We start from the raw sequence: 10,810 nt of genomic DNA, 5'->3' as shown, positions 1-10,810 counted from the left end.
GATGGCTCAGATGGTAAAAGTATCTGCCAGCAATGCAGGAGGCCCGGGTTGGATCCTTGGGTCGGGAAGATCCCCTGGAGAAGGAATGGCAATCCACTCCAGTATTCTTGCCTGGAAAATTCCATGGACAGAGGAGCCTGGTAGGCTGTAGACCATGGGGTCTCAAAGAGTCTGACACGACTGAGGGAGTCACTTTCACTTTTTTTCACTTTTTGGACTCAGAAAATTTGAGTTCTGAGAAAATTGAGTAAATGAGTTCTAGTTGAGGCCTTGCTTCTCTAAAATATTCTACAATTCCATGCTAAATAACACAGGTACATAGAATGGCAGATAAATCCCAATCTTAAAATCCTTTAAGGATTTTTTAGTTAAAAGCATTTCATCTCACCAGGACTTTGGTAGACATGCTGCTGCTGCTGCTGCTGCTGCTGCTGCTAAGTCTCTTCAGTCAGTGTCCGACTCTGTGCGACCCCATAGACGGCAGCCCGCCAGGCTCAGCCATCCCTGGGATTCTCCAGGCAAGAACACCGGAGTGGGTTGCCATTTCCTTCTCCAATGCATGAAAAGTGAAAGGTGAAAGTGAAGTCACTCAGTCGTGTCTGACTCTTAGCGACCCCATGGACTGCAGCCCACCAGGCTCCTCCGCCCATGGGATTTTCCAAGCAAGAGTACTGGAGTGGCTCTCCATAACCCTTGATCTTTTTTGCATCCCAACCTTCCCAAACTCTCGTATCTGCTGTCAGTTTCATTTAAGTTAGCTATTTCTCCACTACCAATAAGCCGGTGAGCATGGTAGAGAATGTACAAAGCTCCAGAACAGCAGTTTAGGCACAAGAAGTGATTAAAACCAAAATGGGGAAAGGAAGGCTTACAGGTGCCTTTTCCCAAAGATGAGGGCAATCCTACAAGGCATTTTCAGAGAATGAGAATGATAACTCTGCTCCTCTGGAGTACACATTCTAGAGTAGTTTAGAATTGTGGATGCAATACAACCATTAAATAGCAACTGTGTTACATACATAAGCAAACATTCCAACCCTCAGATGTAGCAAGATTTGTTATAAACATCCTATAACTCAAAACGGGGAGGCAGTCACATTACAGAAAACACGGGAATCTTCAACCAAATGCAGTGATATCAAAAAGGAAAATTAAAACTACTATAGGGAACAATGTAAAGAGGCATTAGGGACTAGGTAGAGATGCAACAAAGGCTTTAATTAGGGAGTCTAGAGAAGGCCTTAGTTGCGGGGGGGCGGGGGGGGGGGGTGTGTGGGGGGGGGGGCTGTGAAATCCTGCTAAGCTTGAGAAGACAAAAAATGCTATTTAGAACCACTTCTAAGTTGAGGAGAGGTAGAGATTATTAAACAGTCAAGATACTGGCAAATTCTTTCTGCTTTTTATCAAAGTAGATGGCTGTTTTTAATCCGAGGAACACTTTGTTAGCTACTGAACAGGTTAAAGTAGACCTGAGGCTGTTCGTAGAGGTTAGGAAAGATGAATTGAAGGACATTTTTAATTTTGGAGTTTGGGGGGCTAGTCCTACAGGAAGTGAGTGTTGGAGGGGGAGGGGGATAAATGAATGCTAAAATCCTGTACTTTCTATAGTCATCTTCATCTATTTTCCTTCCAGCTTATCAGGCCAAACACTGGGAGTCATCCTTGATTTCTCTTCGAACCTTACAGCAGATCCTGATGTCACTTCAGTCGTGTTCGACTCTGTGCAACCCCAGCAGAGAGTCACTGGGCAGCCCACCAGGCTCCCCCGTCCCTGGGATTCTCCAGGCAAGAACAGTGGAGTGGGTTGCCATTTCCTTCTCCATACAGCAGATCCTACCAGCTCCAACTTCAAAATATGTACTTCTTGTTACCTTCAGCACTTATAACCTGGTCCAAGCCAGTTTTATCTGGTAGCTTAATTACTGTGTCCTTACCTTTGACTTCCTGTAGTCCACTTTCAACACAGCAGCCAAATGAATATTTTGGGGGGTGGAGTGGAGGTCTATGCCTCATAGCTTCCAGCAGCTCGCAATCTTAGTTCCCTGACCTGAGATTGAACCTGGACCCTCGGCAGTGAAAATCCTAACCATTGCACCACCAGGGAATTCCCCACCAAATGAATATTTTAAAGCCCAAGCTAGATCATGTCACTTCTCAACACTTGTCACTGGTGCTCCATTTCACTGTCTTTATAATGGCTTACAAGCCCCTACTTTATCTAGCCTTCTGCTGCTTCTATAACCACGTTATCCTACTACTTACCATCTTCCTCAGTCAATTCTGTAACTAGCCCCACTGGCCTCTTTGCTCTTTCTCAAACATGCCAGTATCTTCTCACCTCACAAACTTGGCAACCTAGAATCATCTTACTCACAAATATTCCCATGGCTTGCTCTCTCACCTCTTTCAGGTCTTTGATGAACTGTAATTTCAACAGTCTTACACACACACACACGAAATCCCTCTCCTTCCCTGCTTTACATTCTCCAAAGTACTTATCATCTAGCATGTTTTGTCTCTTCTACAACTAGAATGTAAGTTGTATGAGGCCAAGATGCTTGTTTACTGCCATCAGTAAATGGTATATAGTACTTAGTAAATACTATATTCTAACTAAGGAATAAATGAAAGGCAAGGGAGTGCCTAAAACTACTTTCCAGAAAAGATGTATCTAGCTTTCAGTTTTAACTTGTTTTCATGACTAGGGTTCTTTGGTTTTGAGTGTTACGTGAATCAAGAAAAGGGGTTAAGATTCCACAGTGCAAAAAAGGTAGCACAAGACAAGTGAAAATCCACAAACTGAATGAATTCAACAGAAGTAGGCCCCAGAGCTAGAGATTACAATAAATACAAGCCTCTAAGGGAATCCACAGAAGTCATAGAGAGGGCTTCAAACTTTCTACAGAATGTTGAATGATAGAGATCAAGCCAATCTTACTGGTTTTCAAAACTGTCAGAGACCGGGATGCTTTAGGCACTGATGGTAAGATGAAATGTAACGCTATGCCAGTTAAACAAACCTCTGTAACTAGGGATCCAGCTGTTTGGAAGTTTGTATTGATTTATACCTCACCTATTCCCAACGATGATACAGTTGATACCTCTTTTAACAAAAGCAAATCACTAAATGTATGACTTTGTAATAAATTTATATCATCCATTCTCACACTGTTCATTTAGTACTTCTCTATTCTTCCATTTAAGTCAGACCAATATTCCTAAAATATCAGCAACTTTATCACTCAAGTTTCAGGAGGGGCACCGCCAACAAAAATGTTCTTGTAGTATTTCAGAAAATGGAAGAAGAAATGCACAGAACTCGATTTTTTTTTCAGAAGTGTTTAACACTGTTAAATTTATCTTTCTTTCCTTTTAGGGCTTTTAAACTATAGCTACTCCTAACTTTTTAAAAAATAATCTAATCATTATAGCATAAAAATTCTTTCCATTTAAATGTGTAATTTACAAGAATTACCTTGTATATGTGATTTTATTTCCCAGGAAAAGGGTGAGTATTCACTATCAGAGGCTATTAACTTTTTTTCTTATAAAAGCACTGCTGTCTATACCAACATTTCAGATTTTTTCAAAGAACCAAATATACAAGTATGAATCACTGAGAGCACTCACTAGATAAGCAGTACATGTTGCTATCTTCTGTTAGAGCTGTCTGTTTCTCTGTGTGCCAGGCATCCTTCCAGGTACCCATGTGACAGTGTAGAATGAGGGGTTTCTCCCCTCAGCCACATCATACTTACACTGTCAGCTTCACTGTGATGATCAAATCTTAGGTATTCCCACTGAACTCAATTCCCACAGGATCCTGTGCAGTAAGAAAGTACATACTATACTACCAAAACTAAGACAACTATTATCGTATCAATGAAATGACAGTTAAAGACTAACTTGAAGACTCAGCACACATAAATGATCATCAGATGAGTGTTTAACATTTATTGATGGGATGGATAAATACAGATTGAGAAACATACTTGACAGCAAAATATCAAATTGATAGCCAGACTATAAAATGTATACAATGTACTTTTTAAATTTTTAAAAACATTTTTTAAAATTTTTTACAAAGAGCCCTTACTGTAATGGTCACTTACATCTTATCATTCACATAACAACAGTAGAGATCCCAGGAGTAGCATCCAGAACTGAGGTGCCCCGAGGAAGACAGAGGCAAGAGCAGAATAATATGCTGAGAAAGGACTCTTTAGAGCAATACAAAAAAAAAAAAAAAAAAAAGACAAAAATATCACCACAAAATTGTACCTGAGTGACACAGATTGGTAAAGTGTTTCATTTTTTTTTCCTTCTTTGCTCTTTGGTCTGATAAGAAAAGTTTTAGGTGTGGGGAGTAGGGTGAGGAGGTGGTCAGTTTCAAATCCAGAACCTAAGTTAACACTAAGTCAAGTCAGCTGCATTCTTTTGTGTGCTTAACCCAGCCAGCACTTCCATCTTGTAACCAAATCCAATGTGATCAACCACTAATCAGTTAAGGCCTCAGCTTTCAACTGAACAGTTCCTGATAACCTGATGGAGACATACTTGCTCTGGCTTCAATTAGCATGCTGTCAAGCATCCCTCTCCATGCTTAATATGGCAACAGAAAACCCAAGTCTTTCTCTTTTCATTCACCATGAATACACACTTAAAAACAGGAAGAGTAGACACCACTTTCAGTAAACATTCCTTTAGAGACATTAAAATGGAAGGGTCTCCCACTTAAAAATAATTCTCACTCAAGACCACTCTATCAGGCAGGATTATAGTACCAGGCTTTTTATCCCACATAGGGATAGAGAGATAAAACTGACAGTGTGATACAACATGAACATTCTTTAAACCACCAGGAACAGATACTCAGTTAAAAGCTGGGTGTTGACAAGCAGCAACACAAGAAATCTGGGGAGGCATCAGTCACTAAACGTTTAGTGGGACTGCAGAGGGCTTACTTCTCACCATGTGAAGGGTTGCATAGGCTGCTTAAATTCTCCCAACCCCAAGACAATAACATTTATATTCCAACTTAAAGATGTTGGAGAATCCTTTTTCCCTGGCATTAAGATCAAAACAGATTATCAACAAAGGAATAATCCTTTTAAAAGTTAAATCAGTTCCCAAGTTCCCACAGTCCCCTGTTTCTGTGGGAAACACAGGTATGTTTAGAATCCAACTATAATCGGCTTTTGTCCAGGAACAAAGAGGGGAATGGATTTTCAATATGGGGAATTAGGTAGCAGAGGTGAAAGTAAATCCAGCACTGATGTTACCAGGATTTTATTTTTATATTCTAATCCATTGCTGTTCCACCTGGAGATTTAATTTTTCTATCAATACTGGTGAAGCCAATAATACAGAACTATGTAAAAGGATACATTAAATGAAAACACTAAAATCATTAAAAAAGGGGGGGGGGGAAGCTGAGGGTCTCAGATATGGAAACACACTGATTCAAGTAAAAAGACCAGACTAATTCCTATGTATTTTCTAAACCCCAAAAGCATAACTGATACTTCAGAAGACCAATGTAGCTTTAGATTAATGCTTCACTAAAGGTAAGCAAACAGCAACACAGGTTATCTGATTAAAAGTCCTACGAACAATTCACAGATAATCGTTTTTGCCAACATGAGATTCAAGCAAAGTTTCAGGAATGAGATTTATAGAACTTGAGGCTCCAGGCCTGCTTATCACCACTTATCCTTGATAGTCTAGGTTAAAAGAGGGGGGGAAAGCCATGTTTACTAGACTAACTTTGGATGTATAAATCCTGTTTTTCACCCTTTGAAGTGGTGAGGGTAAAAGACGACACAGTGTTTAGAAACCACACAACCTCATGAAGCCTAAGTTTATGGAATTTGGACAACATGCATGCTAGTTGACAGGGACATCTGCTAACCCAAAGACAATGCAGCAAACACTTCATGCAGAGCCCATAAGGAGGCTCATAACATATGCAGAGATACAAAAGCAGACACTGCAGGTATCTTAAAACAGTATCAGGAGGCACTAATATAGAAAAGTCTCTAAACTGACCTACATCAGCAATGATCTACTAGTGCAAAGGCCAGACTATACAGCAGAAAGCAGCTTTTAGGCTCTAGTAAGCATTTTTTTCAAGGTCACTCCTGACAAAGTTCTAAGGAACTAACTACAGACTGCCATGAAGAACTGCTGAGGCCAAGTGGATATGTATGTCTGTGGTGAGGAAGTGAATGTGATTAGAAAATATGTGACATTTCATGAGAAAAACTTAAAGCTGTAAGAGACATTTTCATAATCAAATCAGTGATCATCACTTCCACAAAGATACAAAAGCAAACTAAATAACCTTTAAAGGTCAGGGAAGAAAGCTGACTCCACCAAACAAAATCTAAACGAACAGCCTAAATTTAGTAAACACATCACGCATCTACCAATTACCAAACATAACACAGAAAATATCAAGGAAAAAGAGGAAAATGTCATCTGTAAAAGTAAAGTGACATTCCAAGTCAAAAGTATTACTGGTGTATCGATCAGCAGAGAGCTCACTTTACACAGCAATAGCAGGCACTCTAGACAGTTAAAATATGCAGAGACGAAGGACACTAACTCATCTTCGGTTAAGGTTTATTGTACAAATTCCCTCCTGTATTAGGCCAGTGCATCAGCAATTCCAACTGCCTCAGTTTTCTCCCCAACCTGTTCCTGGCAAGCAGCAGCACACACAAAACTCCTATCTCCCTATGACTTTCAATGAAAAAATTCAATTTATCCATAAAGAATATTTGGTGTGAAAAAAGCTGCATTAAAATCAAGAAGACAAATTCAAATTGCATCACCTTTTCCATAGCAAAAAACACCATGAAGACTGAAGAATATCACATGAAATGATCTGTGACTTGGTGGCATTTTCAGCTGGACAACTTGGCTTAGAATTCTTTCTAGCCCCCTGAAAGATTTCTTTCAACAAAAACATTCACTCCTAAAATATGGGACAATTAAGTACCCATAAGAACAGGACTCCTGATCCATTTTTCTAAAGGACTTTTAGAAATCTCCAGAAGAACTTCTGCTTAGAATTAAAGCCACCAAAGATGGACAATCTAAACATAACAGTTATCTGTAGGCTAGGCTTGCTCACCCTCATGGCATCAGCACTGTTAAATTCGTAAGTTTCGATCTCTGAAGTCATATAGACTGCAAAAATTGAGGATGCAGCTGCTTCCCTTCAGACATACAGAAAGTCTTACATTCATAATATAATTTAAAATATAATGTCCTAAAAATTCCCAATCACAATTTTCATTGTTTTCAGTATCCTCTAGCTCCATGGCTTCTCCCAGAACTATGCTCACATATGGTCTGGGCTTCACCGAAAGGATAGCACACCCCACTTCCATTCAGGGACCCTGAGACTGCTCTCACTTGAACACTTTCCAAAAGCCCAACATGGGGGGAAAAAAAACACAATACAATTCTGTAGGGCCGAAGCCAGCCTAGCTCTCCAGCCTTCTTCCTCAATCCCATCTTTGTTCTCTATCAAAAGGAAAAAGAGGGTAAAAAAGGAAGTCTGTGTAAGAGTCCAATATCAGACTATTGGCTGCACCTGCCCAAACTAGAATTTAGAAGGCTACCTTCAATTACAACATAAAGAATAGGGGAAAATATCACACCAAATATATGCCTCTTCCTCCCTTTATGCTCAAAAAGGCCACACCGTGTTCTCCCTAGTAGACTGTCGAGAAGTAGAAATGGTGAAGGACAGGGAGGGAAAGATAAAACATGATTTTTAAACACACACACACTTAATATCACACATACCCACACTTATATACACACTTACAGGTCGAAACACTTCAAGTGGCCAGAGCCTGTCTCAGCACTCATGGCCAAAATCCTATCTTCCCAACCCACCTACACACACCCCCAACCCTCCAATCCCACCCGGAAGGACTCATTACTGTGCATCTCATACACACAGCAAAATCCCTACCCCTTCCCCAATTATATAAAAAAAAAAAAACTAAACAGATAACTTACTTTCTTTAAATTATTTTTTAAAAGTCTCTTAAAAGATTTTGATGTTTAAATACTTCCTCTCTTCTGATATATTAAACACCAAAAGGATCCACAACTGTTTGATAAAACAAACCCTCCATATTTCAGTCCTGGCAAGAAGAGGGAAGATATCAACTCTAATCAACCTAATTAGGAGGTGGAGAGGCCAAGAAGAGAGAAAGTATTCTGAATCATTCACAGCTTTAACACATTCTCACCTCTCCAATACCAGTAAAAACTATAATAGTTAAATTTCTGAGGCAGGAGACATTAACAACCAAGGCCCTCAACCATCCTCCCACCTATGTCTCAATATTAATTTATTCCCTAGTCCAACAAGGGTGACATATTTCATATGAGAAGTACTTTTCTTAGTCCAGAATCAGTAGTTTAAAAACAAATGCGTTTTTAAAGAAGCTTTTTTCTCTTCTTCTTTTTCACTTGGGAAGGGGTGGAAGCGGTGGAGGAGGTTCTGATGGTAGAGGTGGCGGCCGGGGTTTGTCTGTGTTGCCAGATCTGGAGGACATTCCACCAGCCCGTGGATTCATATATTCTCCATAAGAATGAACGTATTCAAACGCCGGGGGCTGAGTGGGCTGAACACCCTGGGCATTGAGAAGGGAGTTAAGCATATTCACAGTATCTTGATAGTCTGTGGTCTGGGGTGTATTGTGACTATTGGCCCCAGTGGAGCTTTTATCCAACTTCATGTGAGGAACTCGAGTTTTACAGCTGGGCTGTGAAAAATGAAGGCCACTTGTGTCTGAGCTATGCCCAGGCAACTGGGCCATTGTAGGAAGAGGTGGGAAGGAGAAATTTATGGAAGAGGATTTAGCACTCTTGGCGGTCTTGGTTGAATGATCATACGCCACCCCTCCAGTCTCTTCAGGGAGGGGCCTTTTACGAGAAGAACTGGAAGAGGAGAAAGAGCTAGACAAGCTGTAGGGTTTGTGTGCTAAGGTGCTTGTCTGGCTACTATGTTTTGGATCACCCAGACGTTTGTTCCCAGTACCAGCTGGAAGCTGTGAGTGAGAGTGTTTGTGTGAGTGGTGATTATGATGATGATGATGATTAGATGGGTGAGTTTTGTGCTTTTCTTTGTGCTCTCGGTTCTTTGTGACACTATCATCTACAGAATTGTGCTTATCAGCTGCAGTGTGAACTTTAATGCGCATTTTTATCTCCTCTGGTTTTATAGAGGCAGCTTTATCTCCACCTGTCATTGGGATTCTCATTTTGAGAGCTGTTTTGTCAGTTTTTTCCAGAAAAGGCCGCTCAGGGTTTTCTGAGCCCTCTATGGGCATTTTCAGAATGACCGAAGAATGGCTATCATGGTGAGACAGAAGATTCTGGGCAGCATACGCGTACTGTGACTTCACATTGGCCTCCATGTTCTCCAGTTGCCTCTTCTGGGCAGCCAACTCTTCTGCATGCTTTGCACGGTATTCTTTCAGTGATACTTTAGCTGACGGCACACTCTTACTATTCTGTTTCTGGGAAACAAACGCATTTGAACCATCCTGTTGTAAGGAATGATCAGCTCCTACAAGTGCTAAATTCTCACTCTTCCGATAACCCTGAGCAGGTTCTACCTTGAAAGGAGGGTGGGAGGACAGCCAACGCTCACTTGACAACATCTCCACGTTGCTTAAGTTGCTCTTTGAGTCTTCAGTGGCTGGAAGGGAAGGCACTGCACTTGTGGTAGAAGAAGCTGACATGCTCATTAAACCTGCGATAGTTGTATCTGAAGAGCTCTGGGAAATCATATTAAGGATTGTCTGCTCCGAAGAGTTTTCATCTGCTCCTCGGTCATCTGCTTTTGTTTTCCTGTCAGCCTGCCATGCCTAGAATAAAGCAAATAGCATTTTTTTCAATTCAAGTAATTCATCATATGGGAAAAAAACACTAAAATGAGTAGACTGTGTCTGCTGTGGCATTGGGAATTGGGCTAGCCCATAACCAGAAGGCTACTCTAACATGAGACTGATAATTATTACCATCAGGAGATTTAAAATTTTTTAAACTTCAATCAAGAATCACAAGATCGCAAAGAGGCACAATACCTAAGGTATGAAAGCAAGCCAAGTGTCCAACAACAAAAAAGAACGGATTTTAAAAATGTGGCCTGTACATACAATGAAGTATCATTTAGCCTTAAAAGAGGAGGGCAATTCTGTGAAGACAGCAGAGTAGGAAGCCTCAAGAATCTGTCTCCCACCTAAACAACAACTTCACAGGCAGGATCTTTTTGATATAACTATTTTGGAACACTGCAGTCTGCTGAAGGCTTGTAATTTCCAGGATAAGTAAGCCATGGACAAATAATTGGGTTTAATTTCCCTCAGTTTCAGCTCTCAGCCCCAGGTAGCTGTGCATCTGTTCCTATAGTACCTTTCTCACAGCTTGGGGAAGCCTGACTGGCAAATATTGGAGATCTGTGCTCTGATCGCTGACTGTTGCTTTCAATCACAGAGGTACAAACAGGCAGGAGACCACTGTTGCACCTCCCTCCATTGTTGTGATCCCCTCCTCCTCTGGCTGAAGTGAATTCCCCAGATACAAAGGGCCAACACCTTTCCTCCCCCACTTCATTTTTTCCTTTTCCCTCTTTGGGAGCCAGATATTATGGTAGAAAATTTAAAAACTACACATACAGAAATGTCTAGGAGAAGGCTCAGAAAAGAGAAGTCCATAATTTTACACATCAGGCTAATCTTCAGCACAGAGATATCCCTGAAAAATCAAGCCACCAGCC

At 40.8% G+C, this 10,810-nt stretch overlaps 1 protein-coding gene across 4 annotated transcripts in view; it reads right to left on the bottom strand.

The window, feature by feature from the left end:
- Window positions 1-3,928: 3,928 nt before the first annotated feature.
- The window catches only part of CCNT1 (cyclin T1), a 40,647-nt gene continuing 33,765 nt past the window's right edge, over window positions 3,929-10,810 (bottom strand). For all 4 annotated transcript variants that reach the window (XM_086399703.1, XM_086399702.1, XM_086399704.1 and 1 more), the window contains one exon: window positions 3,929-9,899. In XM_086399703.1, the coding sequence (XP_086255829.1) occupies window positions 8,493-9,899 (1,407 nt within the window). In that variant the 3' untranslated portion in view covers window positions 3,929-8,492. The remainder of the gene's footprint in view (window positions 9,900-10,810) is intronic.

This window comes from Bos grunniens, chromosome 5 (genome assembly GCF_055505025.1).
Source record: "Bos grunniens cultivar Pamir isolate PY7600 chromosome 5, Bosgru_T2T1.0, whole genome shotgun sequence".
NCBI lineage: Eukaryota > Metazoa > Chordata > Mammalia > Artiodactyla > Bovidae > Bos > Bos grunniens.
This window is presented reverse-complemented; position numbering and strand designations above follow the sequence as displayed.